The sequence below is a fragment of the Macaca nemestrina genome, chromosome 4, assembly GCF_043159975.1.
Source record: "Macaca nemestrina isolate mMacNem1 chromosome 4, mMacNem.hap1, whole genome shotgun sequence".
Lineage (NCBI taxonomy): Eukaryota > Metazoa > Chordata > Mammalia > Primates > Cercopithecidae > Macaca > Macaca nemestrina.
This window is the reverse complement of record NC_092128.1, coordinates 125,599,457-125,624,393: the sequence shown is the minus strand read 5'-3', so window position 1 is coordinate 125,624,393 and position 24,937 is coordinate 125,599,457. Positions and strand designations below refer to the sequence as shown.

Sequence of the window (24,937 nt, the reverse complement as noted above, 5' to 3'; positions counted from 1 at the left end):
AAGGTAAAACACCGATGTAGTAGATCTATGATACTGTGTCCAGACAGCAGTGTGATATTGCACTTTAAATGTTTCTTCATCAGTAAAATGGAAACAATCATTTCTGTCTTAGATGTGCACTCAAGACCATGTCTTGTCTATATGAAAACTCTCTCTTTCTCTATATATAATCACTTATTGTTTCCTTAGTTACAGTTCTTTCACTGTTCAATTAGAACTTTACTAAATTGTTATATGTCTTTCTTTTGGTTAAGGTCATAGATGAAGTTTGAAATCATCCTTTATTCTGGGATGCTAGTGGGCCTTTCTCAACTAAGGTCCCAGGACAGAACTAAGCCCTACAAAAAATAAGTAGGTGACCGTTGTTTCTATTCCCCCAGGGATGATGCATAACTAGCACAATTCTAGAAGGGTAGGAGAGAAGGTATTGATTACTTTCAGTAGATTCCTGCATGCATCAGGGATAAATTCTCTTGTGGTACTGAGAACTGCTTCAACTCCCTTTTAAAAGCACATTGCAACTCTTTCTGTTGCTGGTTCCTGTAGCCAATAAATTTAAAAATATTGTTTGTTTCTTAGGATTTAAAATGTGTTGTATTGAAACATTGACCCATCATGGCTGAGACTTGGATCAGTATCTCACTTCAAGAAACAGGACTCAAGCTGGGCGTGGGCACTTATGCCTGTAATCCCAGCACTTTGGGAAGCTGAGGCAGGTGGATCACAAGGTCAAGAGATCGAGACCATCCTGACCAACATGGTAAAACCCCGTCTCTACTGAAAAAACAAAAATTAGCTGGGCATGGTGGCTGGCGCCTGTAGTCCCAGCTACTCAGGAGGCTGAGGCAGAAGAATCACTTGAACCTAAGAGGTGGAGGTTGCCGTGAGCTGAGATCGTGCCCCTGCACTCCAGCCTGGAGAGAGTGAGACTCCATCTCGAAAAAAGAAACAGGACCCAAACATACATTGTAGGTAATTCTTGGCTCTCCCTTACACGGTTGGGTGCATATACTTTGATTAAAGTCCTCTATCATTCTTTTTTCTCTTTCATCCTAAAATAAAGACACGTCTCTGTTATGGACTGAATTGTGTCCCCCCCAAATTCATATGCTGGAGCCCTAATTCCCAATGTGATGGTATTTGGAGATGAAGTTTTTGGGAAGCGATTAGGGTTAGAGGAAGTCATGAGCATGGAGCCCTCAGGATATGATTAGTGTCCTTATAAGAAGAGACACTAGAGTGCTCTCTTTGTCTGTCTTTCACCAGGAGCCCAATCAGCCAGCATCTTGATCTTAGACTTCCAGACTCCAGGACTGTGAGAAGTAAACACCACTATGTCAGCCACTGGACCCATAGCACTCTGTGAGCGCAGTGCCAGCTGGCTGACGCCCTCTTACACCAGTGGGGATCTCATCATGTGCCTACATGGGCCGTCCTGGTCTCCCAGGAGCCAGGGCATTCCACCTGAAGTGGTCCCAACAGGAAACACACACCCCACCACCTCGGCCCATTAGGTCTGCGTCGCTTCCACTCAGGGCTCCTCCACAGGGAGGTGTGTGGCAAGGATTTTGTTCTGGGGGAGAGAGATCAGGAAGAAGAGAAAATTAAATAAGAAATTGCTAAATGTTCTGTTACAAGTGGAAGGAAGGGGAAAGGCCATGAACAGATGCATAAATGTTTTCCTTTACAATTGCAGAAGTAATATGTATTCGTTATAAAAATTCAAGCAACAGAAGTGTATCCAATAAGAAGTAAAATTTCCTCTTTGTCATTTCGTCATTTCACATTCCACTCCTTACTCACCAGAGGTCTCCACCATTAGTGAATTGACATTAATATTTCCAAGTGGTTTTCAGATTGTACACACACACAGGCATATACACAAATAGAAGCTTTTTTTTTTTTTTTCCAAAACAAAAATACTATTCAGTAACTAGTTTTGTTTCATTTAAAACTCTCTCTAAGATATACCTCCATGCTATTGCAGATGCATTTATTATTATTATTATTTTTGAGATGGAGTCTCATCCTATCACCCAGGCTGTAGTGCGATCTTGGCTCACTGCAACCTCCGTCTCCCAGGTTCAAGCGATTCTCCTCCCTCAGCCTCCTGAGTAGCTGGGATTACAGGCACCCGCCACCACATCTCGCTAATTTTTGTATTTTTAGTAAAGACGGGGTTTCACCGTGTTGACCAAGCTGGTCTCGAACTTCTGACCTCAAGTGATCTGCCTGCCTCAGCCTCCCAAAGTGCTGGGAATACAGGTGTGAGCTGTATATGGGATAGTTTCCCTTTTGATGGACATTAAATGTTTCCATTTTTTTCTCCACTACAAATTGTGGTTTAGTGAACATTCTAGTTTATATGTCTTTCTATAGTTGAATATGTTCATATAATTTATCTTTACAAGTAAAGTTGCCATATCAAGAAGATATACAAATGTAAAATTTTGTTTGCCTTACAAAAAGTTTATAGTAATTCACATTCCCACCAAAATGTGTGGTGAAAGGTTATTCTGTTTTAAGTGGCATTTCTTTCATTGTTAGTGAGGTAGGCTATATACTCATTAGTGCTATTTGCCATTTGTATTTTTTCCATAGATTGTCCATTGATACACTGTCAAAGTTTTAATGGTGCTTAATTTTTTTACAAATTCATTGGAATTCTTCACATTTTAGGGTATTAATTGTTGATATACCTTAAAAGTTTTTCTCCCTGTATATATATTGGCTTTTCTTCAGTGGTTAGTTATTTTTCCTTTAAAAACTGAAAAACATTGGATTTCCTTCTTGTCCATCTTTTTCTTTATGCCTTTGGGGTTTTGTGCTATGCGCTAGGATCACCTCCCCTTCCTGAGATTCAAAATTATTCACATACGTTTTACCCAATACTTTGTTTTGCTGTTATGTTTAGATCTTCGGTCCATCTGAAATTTGTCTTTGGGTAGAGTGTGAAATAGAACCATAATTAATTTTCAAATGTACAGACGTTTTCTCCAAAATCATTTACTGGGTAGTCTGTCATGTCCCCCCATCTGGAGATGTCCTCTTTATCATGGACACATTCCTATGCACGCGTGTCTGCTTCCAAACTATGTTTCCATTAATTACTGTGCAGATTTAGTTATTATAGTTTTATATAGTATATTTTTATATAATTCCTTCACTACTCAATTGTTTTCCAAATGTTGTTGGCTACTGTGGTACATTTTCTATTCTAGATTCCAAATTCTAAAACTTATACTCCCCAAAATAACTACTGAAATTTCCATTTGAATTGCACTGAATGTATGTTATATTTAGGGATAATTGGTATCTTTACAACATCGTCTTCATATCCATGAATGTAATGTATCTTTTTAAGTCTTCTTTTATGCCTGCAAAGATTCTTAGTTTTCGTTTTCATATTATTCTTGCACATTTAAGTTTAATTCTAGGTATTTTGTTGTTTTCTTTGCTATTTTAAATGGAATTCTTTTCCATTATGTTGCCTAATTAATGATGGATGGTGTGTAGAAAAACTACTGATTTCATTTCTATGCACTCACCGTACTGATTTTCTTGTTTAATTTTGTTTCAGCTAATTATTTTGGGAGAGGCAAACTTCTGTTGTAAAGGGTCAGACAGGGAATATTTTTGGTTTTGTAGGTCACAGGATCTCTGTTGGAACTACCCAACTTGCCACTGTAGTATAAAAGCAGTCATAACAGACATAAATAAAAAGGCATGGCTGTGTTCTAATAAAACCTTATAGAAATAGGCTGCTGGCTAGATTTGGTTTTCTGACTATATTCTAATGATGCAAATACATCATGTTTAAGTAATATGTCTTCTCTTGTCCCCCAAAACACTGGGTTTCTGAAGAGTGTTGAATAATGGAGGTGATAATAGTTATCATTGTCTTGTTCTGATTTAAGGTGCTAGATAGACTTTTGGTATTTCACTCTTATGTTTGATGTTTCTTATTAATTTTTGACAGATACTTTAATCCAATTAAACATGTTGTCCTCTCTTCCCAAGTGACTGAGAGATTTTAACAGCAATGTGATTGGGTGTTATTGATGCCTTCTGAACATGTGTTAATATTAACATTTCACCTATTATTTTCCTCATGTGTATAAACAAAATGAACTATCTTTTAATTCCTAGAATAAATAATTCCATTTCCTACATTTCATTTAGGATTTCTACATCTACATTCATAAATAAAGCTATAGTTTTCTTTTTGTAGTATCTCTCTGATTTTTAGTACTATTCGGACCTTGTAGAATAAACTGAGAAGCTTCCTATCTTTTTGTGTTCTGAAACACTTTAATACAAAAATTAGCTGTTCTTTGAAAGTTTGCAAGTACGCTCTGAAACCATCTGGACCTGGTAAATGTTTCAGCAATGAGGCTTGCCCTTCCAGCGTCTTCTGCGTCATTGGTCTGCAGGAGAAATGCTGTCCCCTCCACATATCACGTCTCTTTGTCCCTGACCCCTAAAGTCCGTGTGCGGCACTGGCCAGTGTTCCCTTAGACTTGTCCTTGGGAAGCCAGTCAGCCCAGGCAAAGTGCAAGTGCAGAGGGCAGGTTTGTCACTGCATTTCTGCTTGAGTTCAGGAAAGGTTAGATTATACAAGGGAGAAAGATGGAAGGAGAGGGGTACGGAGAAGCTGAAAGGGTGACAGGAGCAACCTCTTTAGAATGAAAATAGTCAGTAAGGGGTGGCCCCAAGCCATCTGGAGTGAGAGAGGGATGGCTCTCCCAGCTCTCACCTCCACTCCCTCTGAGATAGAGCTGCACTGGAGGTTTTAAGGGCATTACTGGTTCAAATAAGGGACTATGCAGTTTAGAAAAGTGAATGGGTTTTTAGGCACCTGAAGGCCTTGGGCCTTCCACTTCCTGTTGGGTTTTCAGGTGCCATTTGCCTGGGCATTGCCACCTTCAGTCCTAAGTGACGCTGACCCTGGATTGCAGAGCCCCTGGCCTCCCCAGCCACCCTTCCCCATCTATGGGCTACACCCTTTCCCTAGGGGTGGGCAGAAAGGACACAAAGCTGCCAATCTGGGGCCTGCCCCTCTCTCTTCTGGGCCATGCTCAGGTGCTGGGAATGTGGGGAGTCCTTGCCGAGTGGCCCTGGGCTGTGAGCCTGTTCAGAGCTTTCAGTGTGCACACCTAGAAGCTCAAGTTGTAGCCCAGGGGTGGCCCACTGTGGGACAGGATTAAGTGACAGGTGAGAACTGAGGGATGGGCAGTGCAGGCTCCCTTCAGATCTACACGGGGGCAAGGAGCTGAGGACCGGGAATGCCCTTTGCTTGAGCTCAGAAGGGTTGACTCTCAGGAGCAGGATAAAAAAGAGCTTTCTGTTTCTTTCAGAACCCAGTCTCCAGGTTTTCTAGCCCTGCGTCCAGGTAGGGAGAAAAATGGAAGGCAGAGGCCACAGAAGGCAGTGAGGGCAGGGCTGGCCTCCCCAGGGTGCATGTCCCTGGGGCTCAGAGGTGAGAAGCACAGAAGGGTGAGGGTACTTCAGGGCACACATTTATAGATTGCAGACATCTGCCCATGGGCTCCCTATCATGCTTCGTTTATTGTTTTTGAGACCGGGGCAAATACTGAATGTGATCTTGCTGCTTCTTGGCTTGAGCGTTTAAAGGTCTTTTCCGGAGCAGTGGGGCCTGAGCCCTGCGAGAGGTGCACCCACGGCCCGATAGGAAGAGCAGCTCCCTCCTGCGCATTGGACTCTCCATTCTAGAGAAATTGCCCCTCTCCCCACACAGGTATGATGCCTTTTATAGGATTATTGGCCCAAAGGGAAAACCTCTTCCAGCTGAAACCCCATCTGCACCCAGCTTCAGCTGGAATCGCGATGGTCAGCGACAAGACAGTGGTGCCACTGGGTCTGCCCTGAGGTGAAGGCTGTTCAGCGGGATGGCCGGCCGCGGCCTCCACTTGGGGGAACATTTCAGGCTCAGAAAGCCAGCACCCCACAGTACTCCCCACACTTGCCTCATCTGCAGAATCCGGCCTTTCTCTATATGGACTAAACCCCCTAATTGAAGGCTTTGATTATAACAAACCTGCGTGTGCCTGAGGTGTTCCCAGGCAGCCAGGGTGTGGAGACTCAGGAGCTGACAGAGGAGTGGGTGGAGGCGAGGCCCAGAGGCCGGCGGGTTCCCACATGGGATGCTGGGCCTTGAGCAGAATGCTGGGAAGCTCCAGATTTTCTCATTCGTCGTGGACCTGGCTATTCTGAAGTCCTGCTTCCACATGGAAATGTGGTTTACTCTCAGCCCCATGTTTGTGCATAGGCAACGGATGGCATTCACCAGGAACAGCACAAAAGCAAAGCTGCGATCTTCCTGGAAACAGAGTCAGCACTGCGAGCATTAGGGGTGGTGTGAGCTGGCACAGCCTGCTTCCTGCCCTCACTTCTGTGTGAAAGAAATAAGTCAGGGCACTGTGCAGCCACTGGCTGGTGGAGGGAAAGGTGCTGGAGGGAGAGGCTTTACGAAAGTCAGAGCCACCAGGAGCCCCAGGGCCATCCCATCAGTCCAGACGAGCTGCGTCTGGTGCTGGTCCACTCTCCGATGCCCACGGGAGGCACCCTGCCTGCCTTCCTTGCCCTGTGCATCCCCACCCAGCCTCCTGGCTGCTCGGCCCTTGATGCTGGGTTTTGGGAAGCTGTTCTCTCCTCTTCGGTGACATCATCTGCTTCATCAACAGGTTTGCTTTTTCTCAGGTGTTGAGTTCAAATCCCCTAACTCTACTTTTACAGCTAGAACTCGGAAAACTCCATACTCGTTTATCTGTTTAAGCATTTAGACACATAACCTGAGTTTTTATAATGTGCCATGTAACGATGTTCACATGGTCCCATAAGATGATAATACCATGTTTTCACTGTATCTTTTTAATATTTAGCTATGTTTTATATATACAGATCCTTACCATTGTACTGCAGTTGCCTGCAGAATTCAGTATAGTCCCAGGCTGTACAGATCATTAGCCTAGGAACAACAGACTACACCATATAACTTAGGCGTGTGCTGGGCTGTGCCATCTAGGTGTGTGAAGTACACTCTGTGACATTCGCACAGTGATGACATCTCCTAATGATGCGTTTCTCAGAACATGCTCCCGTGTTAAGGAAGCCTGACTGCAGTGTGAGCTCGATCTCCCTAGAACCCTCCCCTGCCACACCATGGCTATTCCCGATGTGCGGGTAGTGGCTTCATTACATTAAACATGGCAGTGAGAGCTCCTGCCATGAAAGTTCTGGGTGGAGGGTGGGACCGCCCACACGTGAGGGAGGTTGGCGGGGAGTGAGTGGGGCAGCTGAGTGGGAGGCCCCATGCCCATGCTGAGGCCCACTTAATTCCTCTGATTTGTAGCAGAATCAGGGTAAACTTCTACTTATTTTGGTGCTCTGAAGAAACAAAACCTGGGCTTGCCATAGGAAAACCTGTTCCCTCAGGGAATTCCCTCTTGGCTCTGTGAAGGAGAAAAACTACGAAGGGATCTTGGAAATGAGGGGTCTCAGGGGCACTGGAAGACCCTGGCATGTGATGAGCCTGAGTTGCAATGCACCTGAGAGCCCGAGGGGCTGGCCCAGCCACAGGAGGAAGCCTCTGAGCTGGCCTGGATTTTTTTTCCACTAAAAAGTTATCTGGTTCCTGGGGTGTGATGGTGATGGTGGGAGAGGCTGATAGAGAAAGGGGGGCTCTCTGTACTTTCTGCTCAGTTTTGCTGTGAACCTAAAACTGCTCTAAAAATAGTTTATTAATTTTTTAAAAAGTTATCAGGAAAGAACATCTACAGTTGGTTAGATATGACTAATAACTAGTACCAAAACAGCTTTGTTAACAAAGAATACATTATTATTATTATAAAGTACTCATGAGTAAAGAACAATGAATAATATACATCTAATTTTTTAATACTCAATGCACAATCAACATTTCTGATCAACAGTATAAACCATATAAAAGAGAATTCTGCTTTTCATTTGTACAAATACTGCTTTCATCATTGCAAAACTTTCAAGGTTAAAACGTACCATATGTCGAAGCTACAAAGCTATTGCTTGAACATTTCTGAAATGAAGTTATTGCTGTCTGTTGTTAGTCGGTTACATTGTCACCTCTAACACCAGTCATCAAATCCACAGGATCTCTTAATTTCCAAGAGATTGTATTGTACAGCAAGATTATTTTTGTGGCCAAATCAGGTCATAGGATTCCTTTTTTTAAAAAGATAAGTAAATGCATCCAGAAATGTATGCACGAGTTTAAGTTTTCCCCATAGTTTTATCTGCTAGGTGATAGGGTGGAGCTTCTTAGTGCTTCTGCTGGGAATTCAGATAGGATAGACTTGCAGCCTCAGAGGACACACTGTGGGTAGTGCAGAGAGACATGGAAGGAAAACACACTGCCTGCTACAGTTTTTATCCCAGGTATAATTTGTGAAGAATGTATAACTAATGTTTCTTAAAGCATGAATCCTCTTCTTGAATTCTTGTTTTTCTAAAAGCCATCCAACCACTTACTTAATCCTCTTGAAATCTGCCTTTTGTAATGTAACTGATAGGTCAATGTTTTCTTTCACTGTGGGAAATAAAGGCTACTTGGTTGCTTTGGGGAGAGCAACAATGTCAGCTGCATAAGTATCAGGAATATTATATTTTATTACTAGTCCACCCTTAATAAAGAGAGCAAGCTTAGGAAATGGAACAGAGGTGTCTGTTTTATATTTCCTTTGCTTTTCAACCATTGTTTAGACACTCTCCCTTCTAGTGCTTGGAGAACCTTCATGGAAACTCTGTTCAGGTTCTTGACTCTCAGCGACAGATGCGGAGGTCTTTGTGTCTCAGTTCTCTAGTCCTGAGAATCACATACTCCTGCAGAATTTGCCTGCAAGTCCAAGTCCTTGTGGCTAATCCCTAGGCCGGTAGTTCTCAACTTTGGCTGCACGCTGGAATGACCTCAGGAGCTTTAAAACTACAAATGCTTGGGTTTCAGCCCCAGAGATTTGCCTTTAATTGGTCTGAGGTGTAGCTGGGCTTTAAGCTTTTTAAAAGCTCCTCAGGTGATGTCACTGCAGCCAGGGCTGAATAACTTCTTTAGGGTGGCTGGGCCCAGCCTCGGTAAGACTGTTGGTGAACTAACCAAAGTGTGCTGAACATTATTAGGGCTCTCCAGATATGACTAGTTTATACTGATAGATGCATATCAATTTTAAATATAAAAATAAAATCATTTGCATTGAAGTCACAGTATATATATAAACCAACAAAATGCTATGTTATTGCTTTTCTTACATGTACCGGGTCACACTGGCAGATGATGAGGGTATGACATGCAGCTGGATTTTTCTAGTTGTAACAACAGACAGTGAGCCCTTTCCATTAACATTGCCCCAACAGACTCAACAGAACCTGCCTCAGACCAAGCTAAATGTGCCTTCCATCATCTTTTAAAATTTTCTAAATATAAAGGCGATGCTTCTCTTCTTCACCATGACAATGACCTAGCTTAGCTCCCCAATGACGTTGTGCCTTTTTGTAAGAGAGAGAAAGGGCTTTCCTCTTGCCTCAACTTAACCCTTTTAAACAAAGATTTCCGTTTCAAATTTTGATTCTATTGCAGTCTCTCTAAAGTAAACTGTGTTTCCTTTAGTAGAAAAATGAGTTTCTAAAAATATATTATACAAAGTTCAGTGCTACATAAAGAGGACGATATCCCACAAAAAAGTTACAAAAATAGATTTACATTTAAAAATCCTGTCTGTGTCTTTAATAGTACAAAGCTGTACCCCTGGTATGGCAGGCGTGGCTGGTGAGAGAGGCAAGGATTTCTGTTCTGTAAGGTTTTACAGCCCCCAGACAAGGAAATGTGAGCAGATCATTATATTGCAATAAAAATGTGTGCTTATCACAAGAAAGAAATGCAGAGTAGACGTTGAGGGCAGTTTCAATAGGTGTTGCCTACACGGAATAGCAGCTCATTCACAAAGGAGGGAAGAGACTGGTTTCTATAACTTAGAGAATGTGGAGGGTTCCCAGGGCTTTTTCAAGGCTCCAGTGCGGGTATTTGCCCCTTTCCAGCTGAACTGCTGGTGACGATGATGAATTGGAGGCTTTTGGAATGGCCACTAGCAGCCAAGTCTCAGGCTTATCAGTGACTGCAAATTGTTCTCTCCACTGCACATGGGAATCTCTACCTTACCCAGCTTTTTATTCTACTCTGACTGGGGGCCCTGGTACAGACCCACAGTCCTGTACAACTGAAGACCCTAGAAATAAGGGTTTCAACCCTGGTTGCCCATTAGAATCATGAAAGAGCCCCTGAGATTTGGGTTGAATTGGTCTGCAGAGACCCCAAGCCCCTTCTTTTGAAGCTCCACAGGTGATTCTCTTCTGCCTGAGGGGAGGTGCTGAGTTCCAGTCACTAACCAGCCTCATCCTACGCAAGAGCAACCAGAGGCCTAGTGAGAGTGGCACTGGGTGGGTGGCCCCCCAGCGAGTGCCAAGCAGACCCCCGCCAGGCCCTTCCTTTAGGCCAGAGGTTCCGGAAACTTTGATGAATGTTGCAATAACCAGGGGGTGCTCTGAAAAGGCCCTATGGCTGGGCTGCACCTGAGAAAATCCAGTCACAATCTTTCTGGTTGGGACCAGGAGATTCCCAAGGGCAGTCACCCTTGAGAACCAGTGCCTTTCCTGCTAAGCAATCCACAGTCCCCTTATGTCTGCAGTTGTGAGGCGGAGGTGGTAAGTCACAACATCAAGAACTTTCAGCAAACACCTAAGCTTTGTTGTCATCAGCTGGAGTGCAATAGGATGCGTCCACAGTGCTCCCCCTTACAACCTGGACTCACAGCGAATATAGAGTTTAGAAGACTCATCCCTTCTTTGATCCCTCATGGGGTGACAGGCATGGAGCAATTAGAGCAGCTCCTTAGAGATGATGCAAGAAGACGCACGAACGCTGGGGGCACCTGTGAATATGAGCTCTCAGCTCCTTACTTTCCTTTGACCTCTGTTTCCAAAGGCCACATCTGAAGCTGGGGTCATGGGGTAAGGTCTTCCAGGAACCTGAGGAAGAAACAGCCGACAGGCTCCCTGTAGGATATTAAGGCCAGGCTATCAATTAAGAAGACCTTCAGGGATGGAGTCCAAGCTTTGAGAACTGACGAACAGGGCTGTTAGGTGAAAATCATGGGACTTTGGGCAGCTCCTTTCCCGACCTGCCCACCATGGTCGCCAGATCCGTGGAGAGGCCAATGGCTTTGCGGCTTCTACCAGACAGAACTGTGCCTCCCTGGACAGATGAAGTGAGAACTATTTTGGGAAGTACAGTCTTAAAATTAATACATTTAGCAACTAAACTTTATGGTGGAAAATTAAAATATGAAGGAGAAGAAAGCTAGAGGCTGTTGCTCTTTTATTATGTTAGCGTTTCAAACTACAAAAATACTAGAATTTAATGCTACAATGTGACTCGCTTACAACTGAGCTGCCTCATCAATCATCTGCTTCTTGACACATACGTGACAGCAGAATGTGAGTCCTGTTTCCCAGTTCTGACTGAAATATTTGTTTGTCCTGAGGTGAATGAATAATGGAAGTGGTTTACTGACGATAAAAAATCTCAGATTCTTAGAAATGTTGCGTAGTCTTCTCACTAAGCATGTGCAGAGATGATAGCTCAAAATCCCCGTGGGGGATGCAACTTTTAGGGATCTTGCGGGATGAGCCAAGCTCATCCCCTGGCTTAGAGGGAGCAGGTTGCTAGGGCGACTGACCTCAGCCTTATGCGGACTTCAGCAGTGAAGGCGTTTGGCAGCTGTTTCCTTGATCAGGGTGCCCCTGCTGCACCTGCACTTTCCACCTCCCCTGTGGCTGAGACCTGGTCATCCTCCTGTGAGGCCTCCCTGATGAACCTTCCAGGTCTCCTCAGGCAGGACCCAACCTTCCTGCTCTGTGCTCTCACAGTGCCTGGCTGACGGGTCCTGTCTAGCATTTGTCAGGTTGTTTTAAGGTTAGCATCTTTGAGTCCATTTCCTTTGCTAAATTGTAAATTTCTCAGAATCAGGGACTATGTTTTATTTATCTTTGTACCTTTCATACCCATACCACGTTAGTATAGGTGCTTAGGGGTATTTGAGAGCATAATAGAGTGGAAATGAATATAATTTTATTTTCATTGAGACAAAAATCAAATACTTTCTTAACAAAGCTGTAGGGGCCCTGACTGATCTGGGAGTCAAAAAATACTTTAAAAGCAAAAGGAATATTTTGTATGTGTGTGTGACTGAACATAACTGTAGGCTGAAAATATTTTCTGAACCATTTCTTCCTTGATAAATTGGATGGGATGGATATTGACTAGGGGAGTTTAAAACACTGTTTACAAAGGGCTGCTGTTAACCAGTCAGGTTACAGGGCACACACAGATTAAGAAAAAAGGTGGGATCCTAACTAGCTGAGTCTTCCAATTGTAGAGAAATTATTTTAGCAAGGAACTTTTTTTCTTCTAAAACATCTGCAAATGTTGTGAAAGCATTATCAATTTCAAACCCTACTTTCATATTTACTACCTGAATTCCACATTACTCATAATGCCACTCTCATTCGCACCTGTAAAATGTCCCGTTGTGGCCAGAGCTGTAAGTGCTTGAATAGCTGACTCAGGGCGGAGACACTTTTTGTTTGACAAAGGGTAAGGATGGGGTCTGGGGGCAGCTGACCTGGAGGGAACATATACTCTGAGTAAATAGCTTTTAAAGTGAAGTAAAAGGAGAAAATTATCTTCCATGAGGAACCCAAACTAATTTTGGGGGCTTGGGGTGATGGCTAAAGGAGATTTCAGAGCAGCTTCATTTTTGTGGTCTCCTGCTCTATGCCCCAAAGGACCTGATGCATTTCATCTGAGCCTCAAATCAGGAGATATGTTTTTGCGAGAACAAAAGCGGTGCTATCCTTAGGTATTCCACATTCTCAGCTGTGGGCTATTGGTCTGAATGCCGATGAATCCAATGTGGGCTGGAATCCGAGTTATTATTTGATGTGTCATCCTCTCTTGCTGATTCCATGACAGCAAGACAGGGGCAGCATACTGAGTTTCAAAACAATGGAATGGAAGACAAACAAGTCAGTCTAACGCTCACGACTGGAAACCACTAGTCAACCAGTGGGGAGTAAGTACCGTGGGGACATTTTTACAAAAGTAAGTCTAAGGAAGAATTCTATCCCCTCCATTTCTTTTTTGCCCAGGAAGGGACAGAGTGGCTTATCCTATTGTACCTGCCATGACTTGATACAGTACCGATCCGGCCTGCTGGGGCCATGAAGGGCTTCTTGGATCTTTAGTGTTTTGCAGTGGAAGCCTTGAAGCACAACCACTGGAATCAAGCGTCCACTGGAAGACTTGTGGCCTGTGCTCCTTGCTCACAGTTGGGCCTGGATGAACTCAGGGTGGCAAGTGCTACCAGCAAGCTTCTTCTTTGTTGGAAGAGCCCATGGAAGTAAAAATGAATAGTGACAATGAAAAACTCCAAGATCCCCAATCAATAAAAATCCTGACATATACTTTTTTTTTTTTTTCAAATATACTTCCTTGAAGGATAAACTTCTGCTCAAAGGGACAATATTCTTGCTGGATGCGTTTCTGTAAATGCTTCACAGTTTGAAGACAAAGGAATGCACCTGCAACTTCCCAAAATGCGCCCGAGGTGGAAGTACTTCCTGGCTGATCGGTGTAAACGTTGCGAAACCAGTCTGTGGGTCTAAGAGCTAATGCGGGCATGGCTGTTGGGATGGAGGACCCGCTGTGGCTTGGTCCTGGGTATTGACAGAGTCTGGATTTTAAGGGCTCATGCTGTCCTCCGTGGTCATGCTCCAATAAATTCACTGCTTTGTGGTGCGACCCTTAGGTATTCTGCATTTTCAGCTGTGGAGCCCTTAAAGATGCCATTTGGCTTGGCTTCCTTGGGAAAGAAGTCCTGCTGGTAGTCAGGGTTGTCCAGGCTAATGTGGTGGCTGCCTTTCTGGGCCCAATGAGCAGGGCTGTCGAATGTGCTGTTGACACAGGTGGGCTGGACAGTGTTGAGATACTCGGGGTTGCCCACTGCGGTGCTGTGGGGGTCCTGGTAGTGTGGGTCTCTGCTGGGCGCAGGGTTCAGAGGCTGATTGTGATAGACAGGATTCTGCACAGAGCCAGCGGGCCTTTTGGGAACGGACTGGTTTATGTATTCTGAAAGTGGAAAGAAATCAGAGGTGAAGTAATCAGCAAAGCACCATCCCATGCAAGATCCCCGGGTTCTGAACCCTGTGAATGTCTTCAACAGGGAGACTTATGACAGGGAGCAGGAGCCTTGGGAGGCCCCTCTTGCTGTTGCTGCAAAAGAAAGTGGGTTCTTTCCTGCACTTCTCAAAGTAATGGACACGTGTGTCTTTTGTAAATTTAAAGTTCTCAGAGGATAGCCTGCTTTGAGGACAGTGTGTGTGTGTGTGTGTGTGTGTGTATGTGCATGCATGTGTACATGTATGTGTGGTGTGTATGTGGTATGTGTGTCTGGTGTGTGTATATGTGTCTATGTGTGCTGTGTGTGTGGTGTATGTGTGTGTGGTGTATGTTTGTATGTGTGTGGTGTGTGCATGTGTGGTGTGTATGTGTGTGTATATGTGGTGTGTGTGTGCATGTGTATGTATGGTGTGTGGCGTGTATGTGTCTATGTGGGTATGTAAGTGTGGTATGTGTTTGTGTGTGGTGTGGGTGTGTATGTGTGTGTACATATGTGTATGTGGTGTGTGAATGTGTGTGTCTGTGGTGTGGGTAAGTGTACATGTATGTGTGGTGTGTGTATGTGTGGTGTGTGTGGTGTGTATATGTATGTGTGTGGGGTTTTTGTGGTGTGTGGTGTGTATGTGTGTATGTATGTGTGGTGTGTGTGTGGTGTGGGTATGTGTGCGTACATACGTGTATGTGGTGTACATGTCTGTGGTGTATGTGTGTGGTGTGTGTACGTGTGTGTGGTGTATGTGTGTGGTGTGTGTGGTGTGTGTGGTGTGTATGTGTGGTGTGTGTATGTGTGTGTATACGTGTGTGTGGTGTCTGTGTGTATATGTGTATGTGCATGGGGTTTTTGTGGTGTGTGTGGTGTATGTGTGGTGTGTGTATACATGTATGTGTGTGTGTGGTGTGTGTGGTGTGTGTGTGTGGTGTGTGGTGTATGTGTGTGTATATGTGTGTGCATGTGTATGTGTCTGTGTATGGTGTGTGCGGTCTGTGTATGTGTGTGGTGTGTGTATATGTGTGTGTATGTGTATGTGTGTGTATATATATGTGTGTGTGTTAGCAGGTTGTGAGTGTCTGGATAAAGCTTAAAATTTATTAATATTAACTAATATTTAATTAGTTAAATATATGTTTCACAGGTCAAGAATAGAGCCAGCAGAGAGAACAGGGATCAAATCTGTCACACACACACATACACATACACAGATGTACACACATCATGCACATACTCACACACACACGTATGTCTGTCGTTTGTTTCATAATCTGGAAATTTTGCAGATTCATTCTTAAAACAGAGGTACAGCAAACAACCCAGACACAACAAGGAGCTTGTGCAGCCTCCATCATGTGTTTATCTGCTCCTTACGCCCTTCACTGTGTCTGCAAACGCCTGCCACTGTTTCCCCCTCTGGAGATGCTGGAGGGAGCACCTGGCTTGGACACTGGGTGGTGGAGACTGGCTGCTGCTGAGTGGGTCGAGGAGGCTGAGGAGCAGGAATGTTTCCAGACAAGCCACTCACCAGGCACTGGGAGGAAGGTGTCGTCTATGCTGTCCTCAGTCAAGGCGCCTGTGGGGTCTGAGCTGTATCGCTGTAAGAAGCTGTCTTCCTTGATGGGACAGCTTTGCAGCTGCAGGAGGAAATGAGGGAAGGTTACTCCAGTCAGGGCTGCTCCAACTTCAGTGTGTGCAAAAATCACCTGAAATCTCCTTGAGATGCAGGTTCTGATTCGTAGGTCGGGCAGGCCTGAGAGTCTGCACCCTAGCGGGTGCCCGTGCTACTGGGCCGCAGGCTGCAGGGCGGGCAGCGGGGCTGTGCTGGGTGCTATCCAGCAGAACCTTCTGCAGTGAGGGAGGTATGCTATGAGCGGTGCTCTTCAATACGGTCGCCACTAGGCACGTGTGGCTACTGGACACTTCACATGTGTGAGAAACTGAATTTTATATTTCATTTCATTTTAACTTACTAACATTTAAGTTGAAGTAGCCACATGTGGCTAGTGGTTTCTGCATGGCACAGTGTGGTCTAGACCAGAGCCTCACATTTCAACAGGCATCAGCATCACCTGGAAGGTGGCTCAAAGAAAGACTACTGGGTGCCACCCCCAGAGGTCCTGATTTGGTTAATCTGGGGCGGTGGCCTGAAAAATGGCATTTCTAACAAGCTGCCAGGTGATGCTGCTACTGGTCCAGGAGCCACGCTTTGAATGGCACTGTGAGGCGTGACAGCCATGCAGGGAAAAACCCACACAGGAAGAAAACTCAAGATTATCTGGGTTAAGATTATTTAGGTTAAGGCATTTTCCACGTATAATAGAGTCGTAGTGCAGAGCTGTAAATGCTGGCTTATAAGGTGTTCATACATACCCCATTTCTATCAATGCAAGCCACAGTGGAATTGTTGCTGGTTGCACTCTGAAAAATAAACAGAGAAGTTGCCCATGGAATGATTGTACTGCATCTCATCCACTTTTCCTGAATGCAGGTGGTGTGCCTCATGGAGGGTATATTGTGAAGGTGTTTAATTTTTGTCTTAATCATTAGTTTTAGAGCAACTATGTTTAGTTTTGATTTAATTCTGTTCCATAGTGGACCTAAAAGGCTTACAATCAAGTTGTTGCAATGCAACAAAGTAATACACTTATTTAATTGATTTTGATTTTACCATTTGGTTAAAATTGACTTCATCTCCGTGTGAGTTTCACTAGATGGTTATTATTTTCCCTAAAATTCATTTTGTTCAATTTGAGAGACAACTTGAGAGAGACAGAGGTTTCCTACCAGAGAGCTCAGGAGGGGAGTCCGTGACGTGGAGGGGCTGCTGAAGAAGCCCTGCTGTGGGATGAGGTACTCGTCGGCATCCACCACGTCGTCCATGTCTTCTTCATCCATCAGGGCACGGTAGAAGTTGGAGTCTGTAGGGCTTGGCAAATGCATTCTTTCATCCCCCTGGTGCAGAGATTTTGAGGCTATTAGAATGGCCCATAGAGATGCTATTCCACTTCTTGGCTATAGGAGCAGGGCTCTATTGCCAGCAGGTGCCTGTGTGTTTGCCAATTTTGTTATAATGAAATCCCCCTTAGTTCTCTGAATTATAGCTGCCTCCCTCATGGCATGTGGGTGCCTTAAAATAAAACATGAACCATCCTTTGATGCTTGAAAGCCCCTACATGAGATGCAAATAGCTTCTGAGGAAACAGGGAAGAAGCTGCAGCGTTCATCGAGTGTGCACCTTGCTGTGAGGTACTAGGGAGTGTATTTTGCAACATATCTTATTAAGTCTTTGAGACCAATCCTGTGAGCCTGGTTTTGGTATTCCCATGTTATGGAAGGAGATAGGTGGATCGGCTGCCTGGGTGATGGGACGAAGTGGAGAGTCAGGGGTGTGAAGCCAGGTCTGCCTGACACCAAGGCCAATAGACCATGCTTCTCTGTTAGACCCAGCTGAAGCTTTGGCTAGCTGGACAGTGAGGATGAGTGTGGGAGGAGAGTTCAGACGGGGACGGGGAGGTGGAGTTGGGTGGGCCCCACTCACGGACCCTGCTTAGTTCACGATGTGGCCTGCGCCTTAACCGAGGCTTGCTCTAATGCGCTGGGGGGTTTAATAATGCGATCTGGGACACAGGGAGGCCAGGTTGGCATGTGACAGAGCACAGTGACATGAGATGCTTATTAGAGGGACTCTTCCCAATGGAAGGACAGGTTACGATTTGTACCTGAATAACAAGGTAGCGCTGGGGATCTCGGGCCATTTTGGAGAATTCAATGATCAACTCACGGAACTTTGGGCGACTATCTGCGTCTATCATCCAGCCTGGGGAAGGAATGAGAAAAAACAGTGCAATTACAACACTGGAAGAAATGATAAAGACGGCATTGCTTAAAGAAGGCATTGGTGATGCAACACTTCCAGTCAAATAAGTGATGAAAGAACCAAGTCTTTGTGGTAGACTTTTCTGTCTTGGCCAACTAGTACTGGTTACTGTTTAAAGACCATGCCAGCACCGTACATTTGAATCAGAATAACAATAATGCCCTCCAGTTTTTCTACGCCCACTCTTCCTGGGGTCAGCATCCTGTGTTGTTGCCTGAGGGGATGGAGCAGTGTGGGTCTGTGCAATTGCTCTCTGTGAACTATCCTGACTGCAGGGTGCCCTGCACCAAGGTCCTCACTCGACATCCACCCTCAGCATTCCTTCAGGCAGGAAATCAGATGCAACGTAGAAAAATAGGCTTTAAAGAATTTGGGATTGGGTCCGGGCCCCTGCCCCTGGCGTCTCCAGTACAGCACATACGCAGTGGGCATACATGCAAGTGAGAGGGCTGGCTGCGCTGGCAACTTCCATAGAAGGATACACTGTTAACTGTGCTGCTGCATGTGACTACCCAACCATCTAAATCCAGATTAAACAAGTTGGAGGTACAGCTACTGCCTGGAAATCCTCATGCCTCTTGAGGGATCACATTTATTTTCCGTCCACAGGATGTCAAGCTATTTTAGGCCAGACTGCTATGTAACCTTAGACGAATCACGTGGCTTCTCTGGATTACAGCTTCCTCAGCTCAAACCAAGGAAGTTAAAAAAGATTAACTCTGTGGTCTAGAGTTCAGAAAGGCACTAATATTTACATTAACTTGGCTCTGTCATATTCCCTATACAACTTTCTTTTGCGAATGCTCATCCCATGTATGTAATGCTACCTCCAGAGCCCACTGCACTCGTGAATCTGGTAGAATAATAGCATCGATCAAATTACACACTCTTATGTGCAGAGACTTCACATAAATCCACTGGTTTAAAAGGTTTAAGTCAAAGCAGAAATGTTGACTCTATTAGCCTTATGTTGTTACTCACTGTAATGCATTTAAAAACATTCAGTCTCTCTGGTAACAGGCTTCAAAATACAGGGCAACTCGGTATTTCATTGAGTAACTCGGCGAATAGAGTATTTCGGTGTAATGGCTTGCGGAAGACTTGTTTTATTTATTTGCTTGCAAACATAGGCAAATGTCAGGTCACACTGCCCAATGAGTCAAGAAGTATCTTTAGAAGAATGCTTGAAGGGGTATTTACAGATGTTTCTGGATTTGTGTGCCTGCCTTAAGTAATGTGATGACATTTCTCCAGGGATGCAAAGTCCCCAGCTGTTTGGCTAAGAGCAGCCACCAAGGCTCAGCTAGCAGTGTGGACAGCCCCACTGGTCACTCACACTTGACCATGATCATGTAGACATCGATGGTACATATGGGTGGCTGGGGGAGGCGTTCTCCTTTCTCCAGGATGGAGGAGATCTCGCTGGCAGGGATTCCGTCATATGGCTTGGATCCAAAGGTCATCAACTCCCAAACGGTCACCCCTGAGAGGATGAAGTAAGAAAAGAAGGCAGTGGGATCATGAATGAATGATCACAATCCCTTGCTTTAGTCATCATTACTGGTTACTGTTTCTTGATGTTTAGAAACCTACATTTCTGTAGTCTTGGGCAATTTGCTTCAGTGCTGGAAGCCTCAGTTCACCTCTCTATAAAGTGGGATAAGAACAGTATCTGTTTCACAGGATGGCTGTGAGTGCCCAACAAGATAATACAACTGAAATCTGTTGTATTAGCGCAATGTCCAGCAAGTAGTAAGTGACTGATAAGTGGTAAACTTTGGTAATTAACAATAAAGACAACAGTAACTCTACTAGCATAAATATTATGCTCCAGACAGGATACACACTCAGTCACCTGCTCTGAGGGACCTGTATCTGCAGAAGGAGGAAGATGCAGATTCTGAACAGGGCTGTAAACTGCACATTTTTAGATCATAAAAAATTGGAAATGAAAAAGCTTATGTTCCTTTTGATAAAAATAAAAACCTCAGGAAGAAACTGAATCCCTGAACAGACCAATAATGAGCTCCAAAATTGAATCAGTAATAAATAGCCTACCAACCAAAACAAAGCCCAAGACTAGATGGATTCACAGCCAAATTCTACAAGATGTACAAAAAAAGCGGATATCATTCCTACTGAAACTATTCCAAAAAAATTGAGGAGGAAGGACTCCTCCTTAACTCATTCTATGAGGCCAACATCATCCTGATACCAAAACTTGGCAGAGATACCACACAAAAAAAGAAAACTTCAGGCCAATATCTCTGATGAACATAGAGGTAAAAATCCTCAACAAAATACTGACAAATTGAATCCAGCAGCACATCAAAAGCTTAAGCCACCACAATCAAGTCAGTTTCATCCCTGGGATGCAAGGTTGGTTTAACATACGCAAATCAATAAATGTGATTCACCACATAAACAGAGCTGAGGACAAAAGCCACATGATCATCTCAATAGCTGCAGAAAGGGCTCTCAATAAAATTCAACATGTTAAAAACTCTCAATAAACTAGGTATTTAAGGAACAAACCTCAACATAATAGCCACCTATGACAAACCCACAGCCAACATCATATTGAATGGGCAAAAGCTGAAAGTATTCCCCTTGAAAACTGACACAAGACAAGGATTCTCTTTCTCAACACTCCTATTCAACATACTATTGGAAGTCCTGGCCAGATAAATCAGGTGAGAGAAAGAAATAATGCGCATCCAAACAGGAAGAGAGGAAAACAACTATCCCTGATTGCAGATGACGTGATCCTATATCTAGAAAACCCCGTGGTCTTGACCCAAAAACCCTTAAGCTGATAAACAACTTCAGTGAAGACTCAGTTGTACGAAATCAATGTACAAAAATCATTAGCATTCCAATATGCCAACAACAGTCAAGCTGAGAGCCAAATCAGGAATGTAATTCAATACACAATTGCCACAAAAAGAATAAAATACCTAGGAATACAGTCAACCAGGGAGGTGAAAGATCTCTACAATGAGAACTACAAAACACTGCTTAAAGAAATCAGAGATGACACAAACAAATGGAAAAACATTCCATGCTCATGGATAGAAAGAATCAATATCATTAAAATGACTATATTGCCCAAAGTAATTTATAGATTAAATGTTACTCCTATCAAACTACCAATGAGATTCTTCACAGAACTAGAAAATACAATTTAAAAATTCACATGGAACCAAAAAAGAGCCTGAATTGCCAAGGCAATCCTAAGCAAAAAGAACAAAGCTGGAGGCATGATGCTACCTGACTTTAAACTACAGGGATACAGTAACCAAAACAGCATGGTACTAGTACAGAAACAGACATACAGACCAATGAAACAGAATAGAGAGCCCAGAAATAAGGCTGCACACCTACAACCGTGTGATCATTGACAAAGTTGACAGAAAAAAAAAAAAGCAATGGGGAAAGGACTCCCTACTCAATAAATGACAACTAGCTAGCCATAAAGAAGATTGAAACTGGACTCCTTCCTTACACCATATACAAAAATCAACTCAACATGCATTAAAGACTTAAATGTAAAACCCCAAACTATAAAAACCCTGGAAGACAACCTAGGTAATACCATTCTGGATATAGGAATGGGCTAAGATTTCATGATGAAGACACATCAAGCAATTGCAACAAAAGCACAAATTGACAAATGGGATCTAACTAAACTGAAGATCTTCTGCACAGCAAAAGAAACTATCGTCAGAGTGAATAGACAACCAATAGAATGAGAGAACATTTTTGCAAGCTATAAATCTGAGAAGGGTCTAATAACCAGCATCTATAAGGAACTTAAGCAAATTTACAAGAAAAAATGAAACAATCCCATTAAAAAGTGGGCAAAGGAAATGAGCAGACACTTTTCAGAAGAAGACATACATGCAGCCAACAAGTATATGAAAAAGAGCTTAACATTACGGACCATTAAAAAAATAAAAATCAAAACCACAATGAGATACCATCTCATACCAGTCAGATGGCTATTATTGAAAAGTAAAAAAAAAAAAAAAAAAGAAGAAAACCCGATGGATGCTGGTGAGGTTGTGGAGAAAAAAGGAATGCTTTTACACTGTTGGTGGGAATGTAAATTAGTTCAATTACTGTGGAAAAGAGCGTGGCAGTTTCGCAAATAGCTGAAAACAGAACTACCATTTGACCCAGCAATCCCATTACTCAAAGGAATATAAATCATTCTACCATAAAGACATATGCATGTGTATTTTCACAGCAGCACTATTCACAATAGCAAAGACATGGAATCAACCTAAATGCCCATCAATGACAGACTGGATAAAGAAAATGTGGCACATATATACCATGGAACACTATGCAGCCACAAAAGAGAACGAGATCATGTACCTTGCAAGAACATGGATGGAGCTAGAGGCCATCATCCTTAGCAAACTAATGCAGGAACAAAAAATCAAATACTGCATGTTCTCACTTATAAGTGGGAGCTAAATGATGAGAACACATGGACATGTAGAGGGGAACAACACACACTGGGGTCTATAGGAAGGTGGAAGATGGGAGGAGGGAGAGGATCAGGAAAAATAACTAATGGGTACTAGGCTTAATCCCTGGGTGACGAAGTAATCTGTATAACAAACCCCCATGACATAGATTTACCTATGTAACAAACCTGCACATGTACCCCTGAACCTAAAATGAAAGTTAAAAAAATGACAGGTACTAAAATCTAAAAAACACGAAACCACATGAAGATATAACAAGCATAGAATAAAAACCGTCATATTTTCCCTTCAAAATCAAACAACTATGACAGTTAAAAACAAGTGAAAGCAGTGATAATTTTAGAACCAGTGTTTTTTCAGACAACCCCGAGTTCTGATGGCCCTCCCGTCTCTGGGTAACAGAGGCCATTCCCAAATGGAACCACCTGAATTAATATGCAGAATGCAAGCTTAACAATAGAAGGAAAGCAATGGTTTTGGGGCAAGAAAGTAGATTCTTGTGTCATCCCCTGCCCCCAACACATAGTCTATATGGATTTGTAAAAGAAAAACTGTCTCATTTCCAGATCTATGCAGTCAGTTTACTATTTAACTAGGTTTTTAAACATGCATGATGAATTCTAGTGGGAAGACAGGTTATTAGAGAGGGAGGAGAGTCAGTGTAGCCAGTGTTAGGTGGAGAATGGACTGGAAGGCGTTGTGAATTCTCTCTTTAGCTCGTTGGTACAACACACTATGTCCCTAATTTATTAAATTGAATAATTTGCCTTGACTAGAGACTAGAAAGTAGAGAAAACAGGATATGATTTTTAGACTAAAAATTCAGGCTCATGATCTGGTAGTTCCAGTGGGCTGCCCAGGCCAGTGATTATAATCTGCTGTGGCAGCCTCAATGATGTTGAAAACACACAGTGTTTTCAGTGGGAACCTACTTCCTGAGAATGGGTGTGACATCAAGGCACTAAGCCACTGAATTCGAGAGGGCTTCCACTTGTACATGGAGTGTGGGCAGTGCACTGGCACACACAGGCTGTGCCTGGAGCGTGAGGGGAGGGGGACCTCGTGGACGGGACAGTTGGCAGGGCCAGATGGCCCAGCATCCCATCAGTCATGGCCAGGTGCTCAGGTTTTATCTGAACATACCTGGAGGACCAAAGAAAGATGTTGAGCAGAGAATGAAAAGTCTGATAAAGTTAAAAAATATGCACTTTGGGAGGCCAAGGCAGGCAGATCATGAGGTCAGGAGTTCGAGACCAGCCTGGCCAACATAGTGAAACCCTGTCTCTACTAAAGATACAAAAAATTAGCTGGGCGTGGTGGCGTGCGCCTGCAATCCCAGCTACTCAGGAGGCTGAGGCAGGAGAATCGCTTGAACCCAGGAGGCGGAGGTTGCAGTGAGCCGAGATTGTGCCACTGCATTCCAGCCTGGGCGACAGGGCAAGACTCTGTCTCAAAAAAAAAAAAAAGTTAAAAAATATATGTGGCCGCTGTCTGGAGCATAGATGAGGGGGAGCAAGTGGGAAGAGGGGAGACCAGCAGGAGACCAGGCTGTGCCTGGGGCAGGAGGGGCCGGCTGCATGGGGACAAAAGAAATGGCTTGGGGCAGGACCCCGGGGTTCCCTTGTGGAGAGGAAATACATTCTGAAAATGGCTGAAAATAACAATGCATCAGCAGACCTTTATTTCCTTATCTGCTCCATTAATCGAGGCAGCTCAGCTCACAGGTGCACACCAAACTTCACTTATTCATGGATACAAATCTCTGCCTTTGTATCATAAATCTTACATTTTAACAGAAGAGATAAAGACTCAGGAAATTTAAAAATGTGTATGTATTTGGAAAATCAGAAAGTTAATAATGCTATAGGAAAAATAAAAAATACTAAATAAAAAAGGACGATATCCTGAATAATTTTGCTTTCGTGGTACTGACTATATTATTCTCGGAAATTCCCTTCAATAGTGTTCTGCTCAAATACACATTTCTAGAGAGGTGAGGCGACTCCTCCCCTTGCTCCTGTCGCTGTAGATGGCTGGGGTAACCGATTTTCCTCAGTAAAGGGGTAGGTTCATGGGTTCCAGCCTTTCAGTAAGTTGCTGGGTGAAATTCAAGGACCATGTGTGGTAATGCAGTGGAACGTGCCTGGCACAGCAGTCAGAGAGAATGTGTCAGCAACACTTTCTCAACATGGGAGGCCCTTGTAGGCTCAGGACAGGGCAGGGACCTAGGGCCGGGTGAGGAGAGGGGCCCTCGTGAGGATGGGTACAGGCCTGTGCTGGGCAACACTGGG

At 43.8% G+C, this 24,937-nt stretch overlaps 1 protein-coding gene across 3 annotated transcripts in view; it reads right to left on the bottom strand.

Moving 5' to 3' along the window:
- Window positions 1-7,896: 7,896 nt before the first annotated feature.
- The window catches only part of LOC105493061 (epidermal growth factor receptor), a 192,741-nt gene continuing 175,700 nt past the window's right edge, over window positions 7,897-24,937 (bottom strand). For all 3 annotated transcript variants that reach the window (XM_011760496.2, XM_011760498.3, XM_071095193.1), the window contains exons 23-28: window positions 19,487-19,633; window positions 17,993-18,090; window positions 17,058-17,225; window positions 16,644-16,691; window positions 15,799-15,907; window positions 7,897-14,230 (exon numbers count right to left, since the gene is read on the bottom strand). In XM_011760496.2, the coding sequence (XP_011758798.1) occupies window positions 13,869-14,230; window positions 15,799-15,907; window positions 16,644-16,691; window positions 17,058-17,225; window positions 17,993-18,090; window positions 19,487-19,633 (932 nt within the window). In that variant the 3' untranslated portion in view covers window positions 7,897-13,868. The remainder of the gene's footprint in view (window positions 14,231-15,798; window positions 15,908-16,643; window positions 16,692-17,057; window positions 17,226-17,992; window positions 18,091-19,486; window positions 19,634-24,937) is intronic.